The sequence below is a fragment of the Sylvia atricapilla genome, chromosome 14, assembly GCF_009819655.1.
Source record: "Sylvia atricapilla isolate bSylAtr1 chromosome 14, bSylAtr1.pri, whole genome shotgun sequence".
In the NCBI taxonomy this organism is placed as follows: Eukaryota; Metazoa; Chordata; class Aves; order Passeriformes; family Sylviidae; genus Sylvia; species Sylvia atricapilla.
Genome location: NC_089153.1, coordinates 8,141,796 through 8,168,704, shown reverse-complemented (window position 1 = coordinate 8,168,704; position 26,909 = coordinate 8,141,796). Strand labels below are relative to the sequence as shown.

At 44.1% G+C, this 26,909-nt stretch overlaps 1 protein-coding gene across 3 annotated transcripts in view; it reads right to left on the bottom strand.

Moving 5' to 3' along the window:
• Window positions 1-24,344, bottom strand: part of FNIP1 (folliculin interacting protein 1) — a 65,212-nt gene extending 40,868 nt beyond the window's left edge. The window contains exon 1 of one of the 3 annotated variants that reach the window (XM_066329011.1): window positions 24,139-24,344. In XM_066329011.1, coding sequence (XP_066185108.1) covers window positions 24,139-24,227 — 89 coding nt within the window. In that variant the 5' untranslated portion in view covers window positions 24,228-24,344. Of the gene's footprint in view, window positions 1-2,515; window positions 2,844-24,138 lie in introns of those variants that run through there. The other 2 variants (XM_066329014.1, XM_066329012.1) reach the window with 2 other exon arrangements.
• Window positions 24,345-26,909: the final 2,565 nt, after the last annotated feature.

Sequence of the window (26,909 nt, the reverse complement as noted above, 5' to 3'; positions counted from 1 at the left end):
CCTACATCATGTTACCCATAGTTATAAAAATTGCCTGGTGATGAATCACTTGGAACTATTTTTAAATGCATCTACGCAAATGATATTTATAGTTTATGCCAGCTTATCTGTTCTGCATGGTTTTCATGTTAGCACCTTTTTAAAGGGTGACAGGAACCGCCCAGCAGAGCAGACGGCCCACCTTGCCCCACGCTCCCCTCACAAGCTCCGGCGGAAGGAAATACCTTCCTTCACTCCTGCTAAATAAATGAGCATCAGAATGGAGGCACAGGGATTCCAGAGCTTACCTCCAGCACCTGCAGATGATTCTCCAGGTATTATACTTGTTGCAGTGGTGCTCAGACCCAGCCAACTTCTACACAAGCCTCTGACAGAGGCTGCATCTGTCATGAAGAGCTAACTTTGTAAATATGAGACTGTTCCACTGAGTGTGCTGGGATTTCAGATGTACATCCACACCAAAGCACAGTCACCTGAACCCAAACAGCCCAGTGTATAGGATCCTGCAGCTGCTTTGCTACAGGTAAGGGTGAGCAAGTCCAGAAGGAAAATGGTCCTTGCTTAGTCCAACCATCCTATCATACTCCTCTCAGCCCTGAGATGCCTTTTCTAACCAGGAATTCCCTTCTCCCGCCCAAACTCCTCTGCAGATTTCTATTGTCTGTTATTAGATTCCTTTTTCTTTTGGCTTTGAGAAGATACAACAAAAGTTGAGTATTTAGGATTAATGGGGAGGCTCTTGCACATACTTTAATACCTTCTTAATTCACTTATTACTTGATCATTATTGCACAAAACACCTGCACAGACCATTCTGAAAGATCACAACTAATTCAGAAGCAATGAAAACAGAACTGTGATGTGTGTTACTGATGCTTGCAGCTTTGGAAGATCATTTTCTCTTAGAGGCATGAGCAGGTTATTTATTTCTTTAACAATAGCGCCTGAAACTAAAAGAACTTTCTCAGGATTCACAAGGCAAGGATGATCCAGGCTGCATGGCTGATTTGCAAAGCTGGCATTTTAAGAGAGAGATTCTGTTTAAGTGCTGGTGACATAACACAACCATAAGGCTGCAAGGAGGAAGAAAGTTGCCTAAAGTAGAGAAACCACGGGGCCTATACTTAAAAAAAATGTTGCAAGATACTTGTCTTTACAAGAGCTGAGGTCATGTCAGGGCTGTGTGACTGTGGTGGCGAACACTTGCTGATTCTGCAGAGAAAACCAGCGTCTGTGCCTCGGCCAGGGCAGCGGGGAGCCCGCGAGGGCGGATTGCGCAGGGCTCACCCAGCGCCCCCAGTGACTGCCCCCTGCCACGGTGACCCCAGCGGGGACTTCACACAACTCAAAGGACCTGGGTCTGGGTGGCATGGAAGAACAGAGAGATGGTGGATTATCTCAGGGACAACCATCTTTGAGTGTTTGCAGTGGTGACACGTTTCAGGTTTATCCCATGGAAATAATGTTTCTTTAAAATACAATTAAAAAAAAAACAACAAAAACAATCCAAGCCCCCTGCTTCTTCGTCTCTTGAAAGAGGGTGACGACCACAGGCACAGCAGCACTGTGGAGGTCAGCTCCCCGCTCAGTCACTAAGCCAGTCTCATTATTTACCAGCTTAGCAATCCTCACCTGGAATAGATGCACTTCTTGAGCTCCAGGAAACTTGTGCTGCTTATGCTAAGTACATATTGTACACCAGGAACAAAGTGCGTCAGCCAGGTATTTCACAGGTATAACAAATCTGGACCTGAACTTTAACAGGCTGCCAAGCTCCTTGGCTCTATCTAATTCTTTATCTGTATATGAAGTTGACTTTAGTTTGTTTTCATTTTTTTCTCCCTTCTAATGACAGTCACTTGACTCTCATTAAGATACCTAATTTATACTCTAAAGTCCAATACATCAGCCAAATGCTTTTCCACAAGCAAAAAGATAAAATATTGACAGGTTAGGTGCAGCCTAGTCAACGTAGTAGTAATAATCTGGAGTGTTATACCGAAAATAAATTGTTGGGAAGGTTTTGTTAAAGCTGTGTAGTATGCTGAATAACTTTACAGTTCACATACCTTGCAAAATTTACAATCACTATTAATAATTTCATAAAATATTTTTGGGACTACTTCACTTATGTCATTTCAAAAAGTACCTGTTCAGGCTTTAGCTGATTTATGTACATGCATGCATGCAAGTATTTGCACATACACACACAGGTTTTGAAATATGTTGTAATTAAAACCACACACAAAAGAGACACAGCCCCTTTCAGTTAAATTCACTAGCACTGAACAAAATTACATTATTCAAGCAGACTACACTTCCCTTTGCAAAGTTACAAGATAGAATCAATTCAGGCAAAAAACATCGTGCCCTTTAGCATAAAATTATAGTAAGAATCATTAAAACTAAATCTCTAGAAGATTCACATCTCAGGAAAAGAAGTATTTTCATCACAGGGAAAACAATAAGCTTTCAAATAATTAAAACGATCTCAAGAACTGTGCAGTGACCGTACCTGGGAAGCATCTTTGTCCCCCGAGCAGTTCCAGTTTTCAAAATCCCTATAAACTCCTGTTGTGCCTGGCTGCCAACTCAGGTTAATAATAGCAATGAGCCATATTCATCCAAAACCACAAGACTGTCAGGTGACATATCAAGAGGTCTGAATTTAACTCAAACAAAAGACTCTCCATGCTGCAATGAAAAAGCCTTAATCCTAGCAACAGGAGCACAGAAACCACCTTAAGGACAGCAGCGTCGGGGTTTGGACCAGGCTGCGTTTGCACTGCCCCGGAGTTTCATACCCCAAATCCTGCCCCACAGTTCCGCACAGCCTGGGATTTCTGCTCGAGGAAAGGGCGCCCGTCTCCTCCGCTCCCTTCGCCTCTGGCAGGGTTTGCTGCAGAGCAGCGATTCACGGGGAAGCGGAGCGCTGCCCCGGCAGTGCCATCCATCCGCCTCCCGGCCGCCAGCGCACCCGCTGTCTCACGGCCGAGCCCCGGGGCGGCGCTCAGCCCGCTCGGCGAGGAGCGGGGCGCGAAGCGCGGCGGGCTCCCCGCGGCCGGCAGCCCCGGCCCTCACATTCCCGGCGGCGGGATGCTCCCGGCGGAGCCCGGGCGCGCGGCTGGCCGAGCCCGCGCTGACAGCCCTCATGTGACACAGCTGTCACCGCGGGCCACCTGCGGCCGCCAGCGCCCCGGCCCTCCCTCACACGGCGGCTGGGGAGCGCTCCTCCAGCCGGGGCTCGGCGGGGAACGGGGACGAGGAGCCGCCCCCGCTCGCCGCTGCCTCTGCGGCGCGACTCCCGCAGCCCGCCCGGGCCCGCGCACCAACAAAGGGCGCGCCGTGCTCGGACAGCGCTCATTAATACTACACGGGAAGAAGCGGGGAGATGCAACACAACAGGATGGCCACAGAACGGGGAAAAAAAATAAATACGCAAAATAATGCGCTCAAAGAAAAGCTGACCAAGCCGGGTGGCTGTAAACAAGGTTTCCTGATTGTGCTCTGGCGGTAACCCGGGTCACGCTAGGAAACGGTACCCAGACATCACAACAGCAAAGCGCGATTTAACAAACATTAAATAGCAAAGAACTACTTGACAAACTTTTATCTCCAAACTGTGGGAGAGGAATGAGACAGACGGACAGGAAAAGAAAAAGGAATTGGGCATTCAAAAACGCAACGCACATTAGAAGTCACCTAGTCTTGTCACAGACATGGATGGGGCTCATCACTCATACTATTAATTCTGCATGATCTTCGGACAAAATACAATACATGAAGGCAGAAGCCTACAGCATCATAGTTCCTACTTCATTTTTTTTCCAGTGTCTGAAAACCTACAAGTTTTGCCAATATTTTAAATACATAAGCAGCAAAAACAGATTTATCATCAGGACCTCCTGTTCCACTGCATCCCACAACGCAATGCTATCGATGGTTCCCCTGGACCAGAGTGGGTGAACGGGTGCACCTGTTCATGGGCTTTGGTTCCAAGACCATACAATCCCAAGAGGTCAGAGGGTGCTCGTCATCTGCAATGGATTCCAAAGCAGAACATGAAGCTCCCTGTACTGCTACACAACTTGTGGGTTAAATTCAGGGAGAAATCCTTAATCTCTTGCCACTACAATGGTTTTGTTGCTGTTTTATAGGATGGTAGTATTTTTATGTTTGGTGCTGGACACGTGTTTTGACACAAAAGCAGCAAAACGAAAGAGAGATAAAACCATTATCTTTTCTTACCATGCTTTACAGGAAGTTTCTCATTTAGAAATGAAGAACTGAGGCCCCGATGCAGCAAACACATACATTACAGACTTGGCTTTTGATATATGACTAGTGCCAGGGAATTCAATGGAATTACTCACATGAGCAGAACTGGCATGTGCTGGTTACAGGACCCATGCCTTAAGCCCAAATCTTGCCTTTAAAGCTTAAAATGCCAAGCTTTAGGAGATAAAAGCAGTAACATCTGAACACTCCTACCTACCTTCTTGATCTAGTGACGGAATGTGCAGTGCACAGTAACTTTCTTTACCTGTGTGGCAAAGGCACCACTCTCTAAAGGTTACTGATGTCAAAAGTGACCTTTTTTCTTACACATGCACTGCTGAGACGTGCCATGTATTATGTAAACATTTATTTACAGGAGTAGCATCTAAGGTTTCCATTTTACCTCAGGGTAACCCGATGCATATTAAAAGAAGTGCTTTGAAAGCTGACCCAGCCTCCATCCAACAACTGACCAGGAAAAATATTGGAAGGAATTTCTCTGCAAATAGAGACAGACTCAAATTGTACAGAGAGTAAACAGTGCTTTAGCCAGATCAGTGAATATTGCTTGAGGAAGGAATTCAGATATTCAGTGTTTGTTTATACACCACTCCCATATCCAAGAAAACACTGGAGCATCTTTAACATGAGATGCACTATCCTCTTCTCTAGGTGTACATCCAGGACTCTCTTTAAAAGGGTGAAGACTTTCCTTTTTTGTGTGTCTAAAATTTGAGCCTGAAAAACAAAGCTAGTAATATTACCTTGCTTCAGAAAAACACTTAAGTTCAAAAAAATAAAGTTATCAAAATCTCCTGGCATTGCCCATCACCTGCCAGGGAGATACTTCAGTACCCATGCACCTCTACCCAGCTGCAGATGGGAAAGATGTAGGTGATGGTGTTCAACCACATCCAGCAGCCCAGAGCCCAAAGGACCCTCTGCAGACCCCCATGCCCGACTGGGGCTGGGGCTGGGGCATGTTCTTGAACACACAGAGGCCAAAACAACCCTCAAAACCAAAAAGCACCAAAAAAAAATCACTTTCTTCACTCTATCCAAAGGCATTTCTGAAAACACTTTAAACTATTGCAAAGGCTCATAAAGACCTTTTGGGTATAAATCATCTGATTTTAAACTAAGCAGACAACAGAGTTTGTCCCAACCACAGGCTAAAAAAAGTAATGAAATTATTAATTTTTGGTCTTCACTGCCTTAACAAGTTTTTTCAGTCTTTCTTCTGGAGGAAGCTTCCCTCACACATGTTGTAAACACACACAACAAAGAGCCAGTGAATGAGCCAAGAAATGTTTATTGCTTAGTAATGCACAAAGGTAGGAGCTGGAAGCCACACTAGACAAAAAGAGAGAAAACCAATTAGGATTTATTTGAAATCTGACTAGAAATATTTGGATACTATTTCTCTACAAAATACTTGCCTTAGTAGGATTATCACTGAGCTAAACTTCTAAAAAAATGTGCTTTGTGTGTGAATTTTTATATGCTAAAAAAAAAAAAAAAAATAAAATAAAAAAAAAAAAAAATCCTCACTGGTGGAGAGGAAGAATGGAGATGTTAAAGCATGAACCTTACAACCTTACATACATCATACATCCCTGGAGCACATACACAAATCTGCACACACAAACATAAGCCCAGCCAAAGGTCAGCAAGAGCCCAAATGATGAGAGAGACCACTGCAAACAGCCTTCAGGAGTTTCAAAACCTTGGCCCTCCATTCTTTAAAGGAAACCAGATTGCTAAATGCTGAAAAAAGTGCTTTTGATGTGAGATTAAAAAAAAAAACCAACAAGTTTATAAACTCTCCATACGCAGGATCACAGGATTCTCACTACCAGCACAAGGTCTCATGACTAATAAACTGGAATAAACTGTCTACCAGCATTGTAAAGGAGCATGACAACTATAAATCTGCCTATGAGCATTCTTGGAGGGTAGGACATGAAACCATTATCTCTCTTTTAAGAATGTGGAGATCTCAGCAGATTGACTATCCACTGTTGTAATTTTTCATGTCATGATAAAAATGCTGAATAAAAATAACTATCAAAGTAAAAATCTGATGCATATTTAGGCTTCTGAAACATTTGTGTTCATTTTGTATCTCATTTCCAATCACAATCTACTATAAGACACTGAACAAACCTCCATAATACCAACTGGTACTGCAAGACAACAGGGCATTTTCCCCCTGCCAAACAGTTATTTTATTGTGCACACTCGGGTGTGCAGAGCAGACTCTTCTACTGTAGCTATTAAAAATAAAGTGTAAATAGCTCAGTATTGTGTGTGTTTAATGAAAAGTTGGGGAGAAAAAAGTTCCAATACAAATTGCTTTTGATGAACACAGTTGGAAATAGCATAGTTGTTGGAAATAAAGACTCTCCTAAAATCACCCAGAATTACGTAATGCAGCAGAGGAGGGTTGTGGGGGGCAGTCTGTGTTCCCTCCTTTATGCTGTATAGCTCTGGAGATGTCACAATAGGTTCAACAATCTTTAAATCCACACACAAAACTAGCTTGAAAAAACAAAATCAAACTCACAAGCTCAGATTTATCAACTGCAAAGTTTGCTTTGGGAACTTAATGGCAAACTGATACTTTTTATTTTGGAAACTGTGAATATTAGTAGATGAGATAATGAAGAGAGAAGACAAACGAGAGTCAAGGTTGACTGCAAGACCTCTCTTGTCATGAAAATGAAGACATCTTAAAGGAATCACTAGGGCTCCACTATTGTTATCAACCCTAATATTAGTAATAATAATAATAAAAAAACCTTGAAAGATTCCTGATGGAATAAGGGTACTTCAGCTGAATACTTCTATTTTTCATTTTTTAAATAGACAAATATTGAATTCGCTGTATTCATCTTCAGCTTAGAGTATCTTTAAGGTTTTATTTTCAAGCACTTCCCAGAAACCATAAGGACTATTTTATTCTTTCTGCACCACCGAAAACTGAGATTTTCAATATATTACTTCAGGAGACATTAAAAGAAAAGCTGCAAGGTGCATAACTGAACTGCCAGAGTGCTCGAGCTATGCCTGACATGTCAGCTGATTCTTGCACCAAGCAAACACATCTAAATAAGCTTTTTTTAAAATCAGACACGTACGTCTAAAACTAAATATATTTTTGAAGGCTAAAAGATTAGACTGTAAACAGCTGCAATTTTTTGATGTCATGCTTTTTAACCTGTGAGCTGTACCAGGGTGGCTGATGCTGTGCCCAGCGTGCCAGGAGATAGCGAGTCCCTGCCAGGGCATGTGCCCAGACCCTGCTTTTTCCACCCTGAAACCCCCTGGCCTGGCTGCAGGCAGCCAGGATACCTCCAGCCTGGAAATGCCACTCCGTGGAGAGCCCAAACCACTGGTAGCTCCAGTGCCAGCACACAACAGCCACAAAACCTGCAGCTGCAGACACTGGCACCTGCTGCACAGCCCTGCGTGCGACCCGGGAGCCTCTGCTGTGTCGGGGTGCAGGGAGACATCTGCTTATGCTGATTAAAACATCCTGTAATACTTGTTTTGTGAGTTTTATAAGGGGAAAAAATATGGCCTTGGTGGTGAAAGTCATCCAGCACAGGCAAGGCACATGGGGCTTGGAGCATTCCTTGGCTGCAGGCCACGGTCCTGTAATTGATTAAGGTGGCTGCACTTGTGACCGAGTGATAATTGAGAGCCTAATAAATCTCCACACAAGTATTTGTCACTCACAAATGGAAAGCAATTGTTATGGACCTTCATAACGAGCTGAAAGTGGTAAAATTACAGCTAATATTAAAAACACCAAGAAAGCCCACAGATCACTCCCAGCTTCTTTGTTCAGTGTTCACATTCCCAGTTAAATTTCCAGGATTGTCAAATGCACAAGGCTTTCCGCTAAATCATTCCCAGCACGAACTCAAATCATTCCAATTCCTCAAGATTATGTTGAAGACTCCTTGGTCTTCCTTCTCTCTACCACAGATCTCATTTATCTGCATAGCTTTAGCAGAGGTCTACGTGCTATTCTTTTCTCTGGAAAAAAAAAGAAAAAGAAAAAAAAGCAGAGCTGCAGCTGTTCAGGGCTCTTTAGAAAAGGAGGAAAACAGAGGTAAGTAGTCATTCTCCAAAGATTCACAGGGATCAGTGCCTGAACAGCATTTTACTCTGTCCCTCATGTGACTGTTTAATTAGGTGTTGATTCACTCAGTCATGAGACACAAGGAAACAGGGCTGCAAGCCTCAACGTCAAAGTAATGCCTGTTCTGCCAGTTTCTGTATTAGCAAAGCACAAAGGGGACATCCAGTTCTGAGAAGCAAAACTTGTGTTTTCTTGCCCATAAACCAATCCATCACATCATTTCAACCCTTCCATATGAATTATTTCAGAGAAAGATACTTGTGAATTCCCTGATCATTCTCACCTATCATAGCCAGAACCAGTGCAAGTGTCCACGGGGTGAGCTCCCTGGCCAGGCTCTGAAGCCCTGAGAGCAGAGCATCCCCTTCCATCTGGTAATCCAGGTCCAAGCTGCTTCAGGATATCAGGCTTTCTTCTGGGGTTTGTTTGTTTGCTTTTGGAAAAAGAATACAAGCTATTTTTCCGTGGCTTTATTCCTGTTGTTAATTTCTTGGCCTCCTCAGCACCAAAAGCTTTTCTGTTATGGGGTCTGGTTCCCATAGCAACAGGCTTTAAAAATATCAAAGAAATTTTCAGGACATGGTAAACCAATTTCACAAACTGTGTATGTTTGTAATAGGAAAAGCTGGCAGACAATTATTTATATGTACTCAGTTCAAACAAGGTCTGACGTAGGGGATAATCCCAAGATGCTGCTCTCAGCCCAAAGCCTGGGGTTGTAGAAGACTACAGTGAACTTTGGCTTGCTATGTTACCAGGTCGTTTAACAAGAGAGTCACACAAAATTAATAGATGATGACCACTTTTTCAATAAAGGTGAGATTTAAGCTCGGTATGTCACTGAAATGCATTAAATGCCAAAAGCTTTTTTCCTGAAGAATACAACCCCCTAAACCCTTGATTTTAAATGCTGTGTGCTTGTAGTCTCTCCCTCCTCACTCGTGTACATTTTAGCATTTATTTAAAACACACGCCTAGTGCTAAGCACATCAGCAGGTTCACTGGGAGCAGTCAAACTACTTACAGACTTAGAGCACATGCCTAAGCACAGTGCTGACTCAGTCTTACTGCCCCCATCAGCTTTCACCAAAACCCCATCTCAGTTACACAGGAACAACTGCAAACTAAAGACAGAGGATGATTTTACAAGCAAGTATAACAAATTCATATCTATGGAATGACATTCCAGGCTGCCCTATCTGTATGTGATGCTCATTAATATCAACATTCCACAAGTGCTAATGATAGACACTCTCCATGAATCAACAACTGCTGAACACCAGGGTTGGTCACTTGTCATCTAAGCATCCTCCAACATCTTCAAATGTCTGATGTGGCCAAATTCTGCAATCTTTCTGCACACAGAGTGGTTACCTGCTGCCATAAGCCCAAAAGACTTTAACCCATCCCTTTAGATAATCCTCAAAACCCTAATCATAAAGGACACTGCATTTCAAGACTATTGCCAGGCTCTGAATCAGAAACAATTAGGAATGATTTAACAAATCTGCCAAGTAACATCAACGAGTATCTAGGTGGACTGGATCTATCCTACAGGTGCTTTTCAGGAGGGAAGACTTTTTTAACTTGGCTCCAACCCATGCACTGAACATCCCTCCCTTACTGGCTATACAAGTCAAACAGGCCCCTACTTAACTCGCAGGAGGGATGAGATCCTGATTTGTGCAGATATTGCAAGAGCCCCAAGACTGCTGTGAGGAGCCTAGACTGCTTAATTCTCCCAAGGCAAGAGTCATGCTGCTCAACTGTTTTCCAAATTAAGCATGTAAAGGTGACCTGAAACTATTTCAGGTAGACTTATATAGAGCAGACACTAAAGACATTGGTTGACTTCACTTTTATGTAACTCATAAGGACAAATAAAAATCAGATGCTTGAACAAGCCACAACTTCATTAAAATTGGAAAAAAAAACCACAGACTATCAGAATACTGGAGCTGCCTGGCACCTTCAAGCAAATGCACCTTAACAGTGAGGTCCCAAATGCTTTGGTTCCTCATAGCAGAAGAACATGTAAGAATGCATTTAGCTATCAGCTAAAGCTGGCTCAACCTTTAAACCAAACTGAACAAAGTGCCCTACTGGGTCTGCTCCATCGTGCTTTGCTCACTGCCACAGGCAGCTCTGTACCCTGAGGCTTTCTGCCATCCCCTTCAGTTTTCTAAGTATCATTACATGCTTATGGTTTTGGGTTTCCAAGAATGGCAGGAATGGAAAATACAGTGTAGGACTGGCCATTGCCCAAGCCCTTCAACACAACCATCCATCTAGAGGGATTTTCCATAGCACAAAGACTGAACGGGTCAAGTATTACTGAGAACCCCACATGACAGACACAGAATCACAGAACCACCAGGTTGGAAGAGACCTCCAAGATCATCAAGTCCAACCCAGCCCCAACACCTCAACTAAACCACGGCACTGAATGTCACATTCAGTCCTTTTTTAAACACATCCAGGTCTGGTGACTCCACCACCTCCCTGGGCAGACCATTCCAATACTTTATCATCCTTTCTGTAAAAACGTTTTCCTAATATCCAACCTGTATTCCCCTTGGCACAGCTTGAGGCTGTGTCCTCTCGTTCTGTCAGCTGCTGCCTGGAGAAAGAGACCAACCCCACCTGAGCACAGCCACCTTTCAGGGAGTTGTAGAGAGTGATAAGGTCACCTCTTGAGTCTCCTTTTCCTCAGGCTAAAGAACCCCAGTTCCCTCAGTCGTTCCTCACATGGTTTGTGTTCCAAGCCCCTCACCAGCCTCGTGGCCTCCTCTGGATGGGCTCCAGCATCTCAATGTCCACCCTAAACTGAGGGGCCAGAGCTGGACACAGCACTCAGTGTCCATCCTAAACTGAGGGGCCAGAGCTGGACACAGCACTCAGTGTCCATCCTAAACTGAGGGGCCAGAGCTGGACACAGCACTCGAGGTGTGGCCTCACCAAAGCCAAACACAGGGGAAGAATGACCTCTCTGCTCCTGCTGGCCACACCATTCCTGGTCCAGGCCAGGATGCTGCTGGCCTTCGTGGCCACCAGGGCACACCCTGGCTCATGTTCAGTCACTGTCACCAGAACTCCCAGGTCCCTTTCTGCCTGGACACTGTTCAGCCACACCGTCCCCAGCCTGTAATGCTGCAGGAGGTTATTGCGGCCAAAATGCAGGACTTGGCACTTGGACTTATTAAATGTCATCCTGTTGGATTGTGCCCATCCACCCAACCATTCCAGGTCTCTCTGCAGAGCCCTCCTACCTTCCAACAGATAGACACACGCTCCCAGCTTAGTGTCATCTGCAAATTTACTAATGAAAGCCTCAATGCCCTCATGCATGTCATCAATAAAGACACTGAACAGAGCTGGCCCCAGCACAGACCCCTGAGGGACACCACTGGTGACTGTCCCCAGCTGGATGCAGCCCCGTTCCCCACCACTCCCTGGGCCCAGCCATGCAGCCAGTTCCTAACCCAGCGCAGAGAGCTCCTGCCCAAGCCCCGGACTGCCAGCTTATCCAGGAGTGTGCCCTGGGAGACAGTGCCAAAGGCCTTGCTCAAGTCCAAATAGACAACATCCAGAGCCCTTTCTGCATCCACCAGGTGGGTCATCTGGTCATAAAAAGAGACCAGGTTGGTCAAACACAACTACCCCTCCTAAACTCAAGCTGGCTGGGTCTGATACCCTGGCCATCCTGTAAGTGTTGCATGATGACACTCAATGCAAACTGCTCCAGTACCTTACCAGGTACTGAGGTCAGGCTAACTGGCCTGTAATTACCAGGATCCTCCTTCCCCACCTTTTTGTGAATGGGCATCACATTGGCCAGCTGCCAGTCATCTGGAATCTCACCAGTGAGCTAGGGCTGGTAAATGATGGAGAGGCGCTTTGCAAGCTCATCTGCCACTTCCCTTATCACGCTGGAGTGGATCCCATCTGGGGCCACAGACTTATGAATATCCAAGCAGCTCAGCAGTTCTCTGACATGGCATACATGGCAGCTTTGAGCATCAGCTGAACTTAGCCCTTACATGCCTCAGAGCTTTTCTGAGTGCTAAAATCTTTGTCTCTGATAAAGAAAACTGCAGGTTCAGCTCAGCATGCCCTCCCTGGGTATCAGCACTGAAACTCACTCCAAACACACACCTTCCTTATCACAGAACTGAGCTGGAACATACAGTCCAAACCAGCTCTGCCTGACAGAATCAACAGAATCACTTGATAAAACCTACGTTGTTCTACTGGGAGAGGCTGTACTTAATCAAGATATACATGTATATTTAGTGTATATTCAATAAATCTCTCTTTGCTGCTAGTAACAGAATTGATGTGAACATAATTCCAGACACTCCCAGCCACCACAGCTTGCCAGCAGATCACATGAGCATCCTTAAAATGTGGAACCCAAAGAAGCCTAGTGCTGCAGGTAATCTGCTCTGAACCAGCCACAGCAACACACAAAGCTATTTATTCCATTGCATCAAGAGGAAAGAAAGGCTCATGTGCTGGACAGCAATAGCTGTCAATGCCACCAGGATATTTTGGACTGGTTTGTTTTGTTGGGTTGCTTTTCATGGTGTTTCTAAAGGCACTGCTGGAGAAATAATTGCTCCCTTTGCTTTTCGTTTCCCTTTTCCCTTCTACTGCTCATGCATGTCACTTGATGTGACACAACAGTAACCCCAAACAGGATGCACCCCACTGCTTGTGGCAGGAGGAGGAAGGTACAGCACAGCACCCAGGGCAACCCTTCAGAGAGGAGAGGCAGCACTGCAGGCTGCAGACAGGACAACACTAAAAAAGAGCAGAAGAATAGAATGGAAAGCGAGATGGGCTTTAATTCTCTTCTTCTTTGTGTCATGCATGTGTGTAAATACAAATTCCCAAAGCAGAGCACCAAACAGGGACAGTGACAATGAGGGAGAACACTACAAGGAACAAAGAATGCCAAGCAAAATGAATCACAGAATCACTAAGTTTGGAAAAGTCCTCCAAGATCATCAAGTCCAAGCTTTGGCTGAACAGCACCATGCCCACAAAATCATTATATCCTGTAAAATGTACGTATGCAATCCCAGCAGCATCATATAACTGCTTCCAACTACACTTGCACATGTACCTTTGTAACCTTCTGAACACACGGCAACTCCAAAATGCTTATATTTATATACAGCATCTATTAGCCCACAAAAATCACAAAAAATATTAGCATCCTAGTTCTGAGCTAAGAAGCAAAGGAGTTTGCCCAGTGTTACATTGCAGCAACTCAGGCTTATCTACACAGTGCACACAGGTACTGAATTTACCTGTGTCACTGCTGGGGGAAGCACTGAAGTCCTTCTCTCACAGACAGCAGCAGAGCAAGGCAGGCAGGTTTCTGCTCTGTGGTAACCTGATTACTGTGGGCTGAGAGAGGTGCTTGCACACTCAGAGCATGACAGCAAATGAAGGCACCTGGGTATATTTTCAAATATATAGATAGATGTATTTTGTCTGACACAGACAAATATATGCATACATGACACAGATCTAACAATGAGGTCTCTCCTGTTCTTGTGATCTCTTTTCTTCCAGCATGAACATCCTTCAGCAAAGCTCAAGGCTTTGGCACTGAAAGCCTTCAAACCCTGTGAGAATGCTGAGGACTTCACAGACCAAGGTATTTGGTATTTGCTTTAATGTTTAAGTTTCTCTTTATTTTAATTTTCATATAAAAAACAATTTCTTGTCAAACTCCCCACTCCCTCTATATTTTCCTCTCCTCTGCCTTCTCTATCCATACAGATGAGAATAATTGCCATTACTGAATCTTACATTATATCTTGTACAGGATTTTTCTCCAGTGTGGGCATAGACTAATGTCACCTCCTGAGTGCAATTCAGCTTATTTGTCCTGCTAGCTACTAAGAGAAAAGACAGTGTTTAAATTCGTTTAGTTCACTAAAGCCAGATGGGGGAAAAACCCAACAAAATCCCAAACAAGCAAACAAAACCCCATAATACCTGGTGTCTTATATTCTGACCCAAATGTGGAAAAAAAAGCCTTACACAACACACAAACATAAGCTACCTAGCAGTTTCTGAGCATTCCTCAGTTGAAAATCTGATGACACATTTTAAAGTAGCTACATATTCAGGCTAACCAAAATTATTCATTTATTGATAACTGCAGAAAAGATACTATGGAAAAAAAAACCAAACCTAATAATATTTGAAGAAAGTAAAATAAATTAATTATTACAAAGTGATATTTTTGCTTACCTGAAAAAAGTTTGATAAACATTTCTTCATACAAAGATAAAATTCTGTTGTAGTCTCAAAAGAAGTTAAAGTTGCCTTGATTTTTTTTTTTTTTTTTAAATTCTAGACTTTTTTATTATGTCTGTTTGGGAAAAAAAAGAGGTCAGCAGTTCATGATAGCATCTCCTGTATGACTAGCAAATATACTCAGTCAAGAAACCATCATGCTCATTTTCACAGCTTCTTAGTACTCCATGCTGTCAGTAGAACAATTTCCTTTTCTACTGAGCAAGTAGAGTAATTTCCAGTAACTCACGGCAGCTGAAATACGTTTAAGCACTGAAAAAACCAACCACTTTTTTCTGTCTGACTATTTAAGTTCTATGTCAGAGTTTGGGCTGCCTTTAAATAGAAACAACAGTTAGCACTGTAAGCCAATTCACTGTCCTGACATTTGAGGCATTTTTTTAACTCTGTCTTAAGGGGTAATACTGTTATTTTTCCTGTAGGAACAAGAAAATTCTGGCAGACTTCTTCCCTAACAGCTTTTCAGATGTTCAGATAATGTCATTCAACTAGAACAAGCTTCTGAGAAGGAGCACACACTCCCGCCAAGTTCCACAGCCTGCTCCCTGCACACCCCGCAACACTGCTTATCATCTGCAGCCATTCTTCATTAACACCTGAACTAACACAGTTTTTTGCTACAAATTTCTGGTATCAAGTTGCATTAAAAGGAGTAAACAAACCATTCAGCCAGCTCTCCAAATGGCACTGGAGAAAGAACATTTTTCTAGGTAAGGCTTCACGGGGGGGGCAGCACGGGGAGAGTGTAAATATACTCGTCAAGAATCTCATTCATTTCCATTTAACTGCTCACATGTGATGTGCCTCCTTCTGCCTGACTGAAGTTTTCCATAATTACCCACAAACATGACAAACTAAGTGCTGAGCACACAGGCTTTGGAGGCCTGATTTTAACCTCGGACACGCGTGACACAAGAGAAACGTGGGTATGCAGCTGACAGTGTGTGCTTTAACACTCTTCAGAAAGCAGAGTCATTTAGCTAACAGAGGTTTTGATATTCTGGTATTCACAGTAGTCCAGGACTGGCCTTTCTTGAAGTCACACTACAGCTGTTCCCTGCAAACTATGCAAGGCAAACTATGGAACCACATGACTACTGTCTTCTTCCAACTCCCATAGCCCGGCTGTCCCCAGGGACACAGCCACTGGAACAGGAGTGGACAAAGTGCAGCCAGCCCACAGCTCCCCAGGCACCAGCGGGCAGGAGACACCCAACAGCACCCACAGCCTGTTCACTGAAGTCACAGAAACTCAGCTCACTCAAACTTCTATTCCCACACTCTCTGCCACACACGACAGAAATCAATCAAAAGGTTTAGAAATTACTGAGGGGAGTGCAAGGCCAAGCACTGCACTGTGTGAGCCACCATTCCCACAGCTCTTGAGGCCAAAATAAAACAAAATAAGAAGGCATATAGCAAAGTAGCAGTTCCTTTGGGCAATGCTCAAACAATTTACCTTCTCTCTCTGAGTGGGAAATGACACAGGAACTGGGGTGAAGATACTGTTTTGGCTTAAACAGGCACAAGGCCAGGATCTAAAGTCAGGGCTGAACTGCATTCAAAGTTTCTTCATTTATCAACTAAAACAGATGGAAGAGAATTGTAATTTGGCTTCCATTTCTTTCCAGATCTGTATCACACAAACTGAAACACTAGATGGTTTCTGGTACTGTTACAAATTTTATGTTTTGCTGACATTTTAGCTGGAGCAAGGGAAGAAACATTTAAAGGAGCTGAGAGTGAGGCACACACACAAAAAACTTTATTGCAAGCACATTTTACCTGCAGACGCATCTTACATATATGCATTGTTAATACTCTATATGTAGTTCATGGATTATTTCATGCCACAATTCACATGTTTGAACAAGTTTCTCTGCAACATATTGTGTTCTGAATAATAGTATCTCCAGAAGCTATCAGTTTCAGAGAAGAAAAAGATTGTTTACACAAATGTGCAGAATCAGCTCAAGTAAAAGCTTCAGTGAGCACTAAGCAACATTGTTAATGATGCACTGTTGTAAAAATAAATAAATCCTTTTCAATACAAAGACTACATAATAAACACTCACATGTCTATGAAGCAGAACATATTTGGGCAGGTATTGTTAGAAATTAATGACTGAATGTAGTGTTGATGGTCACATTCCTTAGGCACAACAGAATCACATGAGTTTTGTGCAAATGTATTTCCCACATTTTAATATTTCCCATATATTAATTCTATTACTACTCACAGTAAGGTGGAGCAGCTGGTGCATTAGCAAACCAATTGCTGATTTATTAAATTATTTCCTATTTTTAATGAGCATAACTTTTTTCCTCCAGCAAATATTTTACAGATTAAGGTTCTCCATCTAACACCACAAAGACAAAATTCTTCAAGTCCTCAGAGACAAATTCTGCTCTTGGCTGATTCTGGAAGCCCAGCACAGTCACACTGTGGATTCGCTGCTGCAACTGAGCTTTGCATTTTTCCTAACGTTACTCACAAACATGTGATCCTGCAGACATCCAACTTCAGATGTAGCACTGGGAGGGAACACAACCACTGAGCATGAAACCACCACATGCGTTACTTTCCACTTGTAAAACACACTGCTAAAGTGGTCACCTACAGCATTCAGCCAGAATTACAACACAAGTTTCAGGCTCCAAGTCACACTGGACCAGTTTATTCCAGAACAGAAGCTTGGATTCATCCAAGCTGTCACCATGAGCAAAAGCTAACTCGAAGCATACACAGAGCAAGGGATAAAGCCCTTTGAAAACACAAGGGCAACCTATCAGTCAACCAGATGAGCTGACCACCCCAAGTCAGCAAGGCTTGTAACATGAGACATGTAAACACACCCTCAGTCACCAGAAGACAAATGGTGGAATTGTTTCAGAAAAGGAGAAGACATCGCAGTGCACAAACAGGTACATACATCCCACGCTCTTGGTACATCCTCATCCCTCATGATCTCCCCTGCAGCAGGAGAGGGATGAAACAGACCCCAAGGGTTTGTAGAAACACCTTCTTACAATACTTGCCAGCGTACCCCAAGTGTGAAGCATTTCCACTTGGATGTATCTGTATGTACATAATCCACTCACTCCAACCTCTCCTCAGAAAGATTTCTAATTTAGAGGAAGGAGTTGAAATGCAGGGAGGGGAACCAAGAAAGTGATTGTTCCAAGGGCGTCCCTTTGCTCAGTGAGGCAGAAGACTGCAGCTATCCCCAGACAACCCAGGCCATCCCACAGGGAGGAAGCGATGCTGAGGCTGGGAGGAAGCCAAGTGCACACTGACAGGGCTGACCTCGTGATGGCCAGGACAGACAGGGCAACCTCGTGATGCCAAATTCTCAAGTCACCACGAGCTCCCAGCCACCACAGGATATGTCAGCAGGAAAGGCAATAAGGGTGACCCTTCACCTGTTAGATCATTTTGTAATGAGCTTTAACTCCTTCTAAAAAACGAGAGAGAAAAAATGAGCAGCGGGCTTTTTCACTCCATTGTTCACGTTCCCCATTGCACTGGTGAGGGGAAGACGCTAAGGTGAAGCAAGGGCTAGGCAGAGGTCCCACCAGAGCAGGGAAAAACTTTCCAAGGCACAAAGCCAGGCAGACACAAGCACCCCAATGGTTTTCAAATTATTTCATCATTCTCTGCACTCACATGCACCTAGCATGCTGGGAATATCAATCCAAGTTAATTCCTTCAGATCTGGTGATAATTTAAGTAAATAATCACTGCATGGACTGCCAACCCTCTGATTATCAGCTCCTTCAGTCACTGCACAGACCCAGCTTGCAGCATTGTTTTATTCACAGCTAACACCTAATTCTCAAGGAGACGTGCTGGGTGTTTTAGGAGCACCACATCCCTACCTGGAGAAGAATTTGGGAGACCTAGAGAATGATGGCAAGGAGGGCTTGGAGAGTGGCCCTTTCAAAAGAAACTGCCAAAACTATCTCCAAGCTCCAGAGGTGCTCAGTGGAATCCTGTCGCTTGTATGTCTCTGTTTCCAACATGAAAATTGACTTTAAGCACTGGAAGCTACATAAAAACTTACATGACAGGAAATGCAAAACAGATTTTGGCAAAAAGAAGTACTTTAGAAAACAGCAATATATTTCAAAACACAAGCCAAAATCATCATAGTATAGAGAAAACCGTGCATAAATCAAAGTGAAGTATTTATTAAAACTTGGTGCACTCAAGCTAATGAATGCAACCAAAAAGCAAAAACCATACTCTTCCAGAGATTACAGGAGAGATGGATTTTTATGAAAAAGCAAAACTTATAAGGAAATAAAGGGCAGAAATTAGCTTAATAAAAGTACAGTAACATTTCAGATGTTTAAGAATTCAAGTAGTCTTTAAAATTATGGCATGAAAGGTTTTTTAATGCATCAGATACCTGGGAAAGATAAAAAAGTTGGACCTATTACAAAATGAGGTCCAGCTAATGTTCTTTCGGAGGACAGACTTTGAGGTGGTGAAATTCCAGGAGTTTTACAAATATTGACAAAAACCCCTGCAGAATGCCAGAAATGAAGAAACATCAAAACATGCTGTTTCATTAATATCAGGTTTTGGTCAGGCTGGCCTGGTGCACTGCTGAGGAACCACTTTAAAAAGCCTTGTGCAGAACTATTAGGATCAGGAATTTGCTGGCTGCGGTGCACCCAAGAACTGACACAATTTGGCAAGAGATCCACTTTCCTGGGCTCAGCCAAGCTGTACACAAAGCTACCTGCTCCAGAGAAAAAAGTTCTGTGGGTAAAACTTTTGACTGGAAATACCAATGTAAAAATAACTTTCAGGTTCCTCTGTCGCCTTACTCCAGTCTCCACTCTAAAAAGCTGTAGTAGTCTCTGGCTACACATTAATAAATATCTCTGAGTCTCTTTGCACTTTATTTCAAGAAATTAGCCTCTTTCAAGATGCAATTATGCCTTCGTCAGAAGGCACATACCATTTTTACTGTGCAATAGCTCTGCAGAAGAAATGGCCCATGAAGCATCCTTGTATCAAGCTACCCATTTACCACTCTAGGTTTATTGTAATTCCCTAGATGAATAGCACTGCCAAAAATTATGTGAAAGGAAACAAATCTCAAGGTACCATTTAAAGTCACTGCCACAGAGAACAGAAAGAGTCTGGGCTGATGTGGAATGCTTCAGGAAATACTACTTTGCAGTCAGCCTGAGGCCTTTCTTATCTCAGGAACCTGGAAAACTATTCTCTCAATAAAGGAGCAGCACATATTACTAGAAGACCCCAAGAAAGCACATGTCCAGAACAACCAAAAATTACTTTCTTCATCATAAAAAAATTTTCAAATTATTTATTCCTGTATCTCCCAGCTTGAAAAAAAGCACTCGTTCTCAAAAATACCTAGATAACCAAAGCAAAGCCCTAAAGGAAGAGTGTGCCCAAAGATAACCCACACCATTGGTAAGACTTGAAACTGGAAGGGCTTCTGTCAAGCCTAAACAATTACCACACAGCTGTACCTCTACAACAGGTGCCTTAACAAGAGCAAAACAGAGTTTGCAAGTATCAGTGGAATGCCCCTCGGGGTGAGATGGTTCTTTAGAACCTAGATTAAAATAAAAAAAGAGACACTGAAGCTTTTATTGAGCTGTAGTGTAAAAAGAACTCCTGATTAATAATCCCTCTATCCTCCAGCTAGGCAGGCAGGATGTCTAGAAACAGAAGGGAACAAGTATTTGAACTTTATACATAAGATGGAAAAAATCCCCACTGAGCTTCCCTCCTACGTAGAGCCTCAAAACGCACAAGTTCTGTGTTACAAGACAATCCCTCTCCCTCTGCCACATCCTAATAGTGCTCCAAGTACAATCAGGATCCCAACACACTCTCCTGCAGAAACTCTGCTGCAGTCCTTGCAGCTGTATTTACCATTGGAAATACTGCCCACACATCCTGACAAGGATATAAAGCCTCAGCCCTTCTCAGTAATTTACTGAGCTTCAGGCTCAATCTATTGAGCCCATTCTGAAAAACAAAAAGCTGGTTGAATTTCCAGTGACTTACCAGCTTTTCTCCAAAGGGCTGAAGTGGATCCCTGGAACGCCAGGAAAGACACAGCAGCTGAAAATCACTATCTGTAACAGTCAGTAATGTAAATGGGCACTGGAATGTTTTGTGTGCCCATATAATACACAGCAGAAATGCACGGCTGCTTCTGCTTAATTTAAGGAAGTTTTTATAAGATTATTTCCATCTTAATGGAACAAGGTGCATTTATTTACTATTTTAAAGTGTATCTCCATTTTAGACACATATAGATTACAGCTCATGTGAACACCTTCATGTATTTTTGCAACAGGAATACTTTGATTCTAAAGTTCTAGCTTACCTGAAATTTTATTTCCCTAATAACTGTAACAGCCTGAGCCTGGGCTGAGCTCTTCTGTCACCAGGAGCAGCCAGTGCCAGATGCTACAATATGGCCAAGAGATCCTATTTATAGTAAGAGTTACCCTTAGGGAAAATCCACTCACGTGAGTATTATTTGCAGTAGACAGCAGGTACTCTACATCTTGGAATATAAGGGCTTGACTCTTCCCTCCTAGAATACTTGCAAGTGTTTCTTGTAAAAAGATTTTACCACTAAAATTAGAATATTCTTGCTCACCATGTGAATGTCAAGCTGTAGCAAGAGATTTCAGTCTAAGGGCTAAGTCTGCCAAGAGCTGTGGAATATGGAAGATCTAAAAAACTAACAAGTAGTGGATCTACTGTGATTTCCTAAAGTTTATTAGATAAAATAAACCGCACATATATATTAAAAATATATATATAAATGGCAAACTGGCACCTCAGCATATATTTCACAGTTGCTAACTTACTGTTCCCATTACTAAACCTCTTAACTTCTCTACCACCTAGTCCTAAAGGGTTTTACAGAGTCTGGCTAGACTTAGGCTCACAAAATTTCACACACCCACAGCATAGAAAGAGATTCTTGGCAGGAAACAAACAAACAAACAAACCCAAAAAACACCCCCCCCAAAAAAAAAAAAATTAAGCCCACCACAAACAAATCAACTGCTAAACAAAATGTTTCCTCTGAAAAGTGTTGTTTTGCTTTTGAAACAGTGTAAGGCCAGATAAATAGATCTGGTGAATTTTCATAATGAGCCTGATGGAAATGCAGAATATATTTATAATTAAAAAAAGTGAGTGGCAAAATCATCCTTTAATGTTCTGCTATCCTGATGTCATTACCAGAGTAATTGGGCTCTTCTCTCCAAGTACATATTATTCACAAAATATAGTAAGAGAATTTATGCATTTTTATGGTAGTTCTACAGTCTCCACAATAAGAGACCTGAGTTTTCAAAGTGAAGACAGACAGAAATAATGGTGCTCAGAATATTTGGGAAATGCTCTGTTATTTAGACTGTAAACAGATATAATGTATCAATCCATAAAACATCACCTTGCCCCAATGGAATTGAAGAGGCTGTTGCATTCATGTTCACTGGAACCACCAACAGCCTAAACTCTGAAGTGCTTTTTTCTAGTCTCCAGACTCAGCTGTCATAAATAACAGTCCTTATTTTGTGTATTATCTGAAAGTTTCGCCAGGAATTGATAATCCCAACAAGTTGTGATCTTAGCTACAAACTGAGCCCCATTTGGAAAATGAATGCAGCCTGTAGGCAATATGCCTAGAGAGCATCTGTATTAATCTTCAAAAATACTACTTGGCTCTCCTAAGTCAGAGCTGGATCTCCCACCCTCCTCAGAGCCTTATCAGTCTCCTCCTGCAAATTATACCTGTGGGTCCCCCAAAAAACCCCAACTGCAAATTCACCCATTACCAGCTGACAGTTCGTATCCCAAAGCCAAATAGCACTATAAACTTCAGACCTGGTTTGGCACAGAATGACACGGGTGATGAGGGAAGCACAGACCTTGCCATATACTTGCTCTCCTCCTTTCCACACTGGTTGATGCCCACACTTCTGCCCCAGGTCTGCACTGCAGCTATTGCATGAACCACCATTCTCTAAACAGACCGATCACTAAGGCAAGGCAAAAAGGCAAGACAAATATACAGAGCTGTCCTAGTACCCCCTCCCTTCCCTACCATGGGCTCTAGTCCAGTACTAAGATGATTTGGAAAGATGACATTTACATGATTAAAACATTTTGTTTCTTAGAAAAGATCATTAAAAACAAGGATTCACTCTACAGCGAGTATCAGCGAGGTGTGAAAGCAGTTATGGATCAGTTTGACCCATATGTGTGAGCTCCAGGGAATGTCCAGGAGCAAGTCTTGACTCCTTGAGGACCCATCAATATTTTTTGTCCAATCAATATTATTTGAAAACCCTTGCGCTTAGGTAACCGCAGATACATTATTATCCATCTAAACTGCTAAATACTGCAGCTAAAAGCGGTATCCCACCACAGAAAATTAAGCCAATCAGTGACATGTCGCTTTACAGAGCAACCCAAGGGCTGATCATTTGTAAGCCGTAAATTTCAAGGCAGCGGGTGGGAGGAGAGCTTCACAACACTGTTAGAAATGCTTCAAGAAGCTCGTAACTCTTACTAATGAGGCGGATTTTATTTGCATCCAGGTAGCAAACCGCACTTTAAAGCGATATTGCAGGTTCTCTCTTTGCCAGGACGCAGACACGGGCATGGCTTTCCAGCGTGACCATTGCTCACGTGTGGAAGTGCACAAAAGCTACCTGTTTCCAAGCGAACCAGCCGGCGGCAGCCCCGCGGCAGCGGCAGGCCCCGCAGAGCCCCCGAGCGCAGCCTCTGCCCGCTCCGGCCCCTCGGGCTGCCCCGGGGCCGCTGCCCCGCTCCCCGCTCGGCCGACCCAGCGCTGCTGCGGTCACAGCGCGACGAATTGCACCAGAAGCCCCACTCCTCTCTTGGCCAGAAGTTCACGTTTTCTCCCCGTTCCTGAGGCCGCTCCCCGGGGATCTGCCCGCCGGTCGCCCTCCCCCGGCCCGCAGCATCGGCGGAGGGGCCCGCGGGGACCGGGGCCTCGCACACGCCGGGCAAGGGGAGGCAGCGGCGGGCCGGGGGCGAGGCTCGGCCCGGCCCGGGAGCGGCGGCCCGGTGGGGAGGCACCCCGCGGCCCCGACGTGGCGGTCCCGGGGGGCTCCCGCCCCGCGCCCGCCGGAGGGGCCCGGCCGCGCTGGCCCCGGGGCTCCCGCGGAGCACGGACCCTCCGCGGCTGGGGACGGCGGGGCACGCCGCCGAGGAGCTGCCGATGGGGCGGGGAAGGGGCTGCCAGCCCCCGCGTCCTCAGGGCGGCGGAGGGAGCCAGCAACTCGGAGCAGAAGTTTGGGGCAGGGGAGGAGCGCGGCCCCGTCCCGGTTACCTGAAGACACAGTCGTCGCGGGCGTCTCTGGCCGGGGAGATCAACCCATGCTTCTTGTTGAAGAGCTTCTGGAAGAGGGTGGGCGGCATTTTGGGGCGCTGCCGCTGCCCCCGGCGCCGAGGCGCTGGGCTCCGCGCAGCGCCGTCCCTTCGTCGCGGCTAGTTCCGCCCGCCCCGCTCCATTCGGTGTCACAGTCATATGACAGAAATTAGTCACCCGGCGCTGCCAGGAGGGGAGGAGGGAGCGAGGGGAGGGACGAGGCAGCGGGGCCGGCCCGTGGGCGGTCCCAGTGAGGAGCGTAGCCCCGCAGAGCCCGCGGGGCCGGGGGCAGGTTGCGCCGTTCGCCGCCCGGCGATCCTGCGGCCGCAGCGTGTGCGGGAAAAGCGCCCGCTCCCGGCGGGGCTCGGCCGGGGACGGGGCCGAGGAATCCCCCGGGGGCGGCGAGAACGCGCCGCCGTTGTGTTTTCCTTCTTCGGACGGAAGTTAAAGGCAGGAGCAGCAGGAAGGCGAGAGGAGGTCACGATCGAGGCATCAGGTCCCTCTCGTGGCTGTACCCAGCGCCTTCGGCACTCGGCGTGCAGGGGTGCATCAGAGAAAGCTGACGTCTTTTACCCTAAACCTCGAAAATCCAGATCCTGCCCGCTCTCCTTCCAGGTACACGAAGCGATTCTCGTACAGCTGTAGCAGAACGGCTCAGCTCAGATGCACTGGACTCAAAAGCTACAGGGAAGGCGGAACGCGTGTAGTTGATGGCAGAGGAAGCCATCATTACAGGTAAAACATCCATGCACTAAAGAATATTTAGCACATGAAGCCCAGCAACTGATTCCAAAACAAATTAAAAAAAAAAAAAAAAAAAAAGGGTGACAGGTTTTGTAAAAATCAAAAGGATCTATGCCTTTCTACAAAACTCTTTACTAGTAATACTTAAGTGAAATAGAAACCCTGGTAACAGCTAACAGTTTCCTTCAGTGTCTCACTGTTCAGATACAACCCTGCTAGGAAGTTTAATTAAGGACTGGCAAAACTGACTGACTCATCTGCTTTCCCTGGAAAATGGAATTAAGCTAAAATAACCTATGATGTAAGATTAAATTAAGGAGATTATTTTTAAGGCATAATTCAACACGTGTAACGTGTCTACATAATGATTCTTCACAATTACCCATCTGTAGGAACTTTATTTTCCATCTACCAGAAATTGTAGACAATTCTGACACAAAACAGGAACTAATGTTTAGATACATCTTTTCCCCCTTGTTCTGTATTAAAAACACACATACTTTCCACAGATTGGTACATGACCAATCTCTGCATCCTTTCACCATGTGGAAGCCTCCTGGCTTCAAGAGGAGCACAGAAATACAGTCTCAAAGATAGAGTCTTCAGGGAACAAAACAACAGAATTTTGGCCAGGATATGAACTCAGCTTTCAGTAGTTTCACAACTTAGACAATGAAGATTTAGCTAAGCTCAACTGCATAACAATTCAAGCTGATGGAGCCCCTTTAAATATAAGTGAACTTATGTGTACATTCAGCATATTTTGATTTGGGCCCCAGACATCTTTCTGTCTAAAGATTATGAACCAAACCAGAACCACTTGCATGTAAGGCTTAATCCCCCACGGGCCTGTACATGTATACTTGCAGCACTCCAGTACAAGAAACATCTCCCACCATCTCTGGGTACTTGAAGTCAAAGTCTCCTAGAAGTGCACTTCAGATAACAAGAATAACTGAACAGTGTTAATGTTAAAAACCTCTTAGATTTATGTATAATACATTTACTCGACATGCATCTGCCATGCACAATTCCTGGTGATAAAGGATTATCACAGTTCTTGCATGGACCGACTTGCTGGAAGCAATTTCATTCAAGCCATTAAGACTTCATCATGTCTGGGATGTGACAGAGCAGCCCTGGTGACACTGAACAGATTCTTCTCCTGAACCACTGCACAAATAACCTCCTCTGTCCTACCCATTAACTGGCCATGACCCATAACCTTTATCTACCAATATGGAAGAGCCAGTTTCCACTCTCAATGAAATTTTATTTAGTAATTTTTCAGCTGAAAACCAAACTATGGGAAAATGCCTTTCCTCTGAGAACAGCAGAACAAGAGTAGAGATTGTTGCAGCCGCAAAATGAATTTCCTTCCCTAGGGCAAAGAGCTAGCCTGGTAATTAATTACACTTTCTCTAAGAGTCAGACAAAAGATGATAAGAAGCAGTGCTTTCATAACTGAAGGGAAGGACAAGAGATTGTGGTTCATGATATTTCTGTCCTCCCATACAGCCCCATCACATCAAGAAAAACAAAAACAAACCCCAGCAATATTCAGGCTGCTACCACCAATTCCACAGTTACAGAACATATCTTCTTGTCTTGTAGTTTCCAATTAGTTTGCCAGTATTAGTCTCTTTGTATAACACTACAAAATGGCCTGGGGCAAAGTAAGTGTTTTCTCCTATGACTTCCAGAATACCCTTACAATAAACATATCTTTATTCTGGACCATCCTTTACTTGAATAATCATCATAAACACAACTTACTAAATATGTAACTTTCAATTTTGCTTAAAGCTACATCAAGGAGCTCACCTTTGTCTCCTAGGGGCTCTAGATTCTTGCATAATTACTAGTGACATAGTATTTGCAAGAACAAGGATATTGATAATTAAAAGCATACCAAATAGGACTCCAAGGAGTTATTGGCAAACTCATTCCGCTTATGCTCAAAAAAAAAAATAGCTTAATGGCATAAT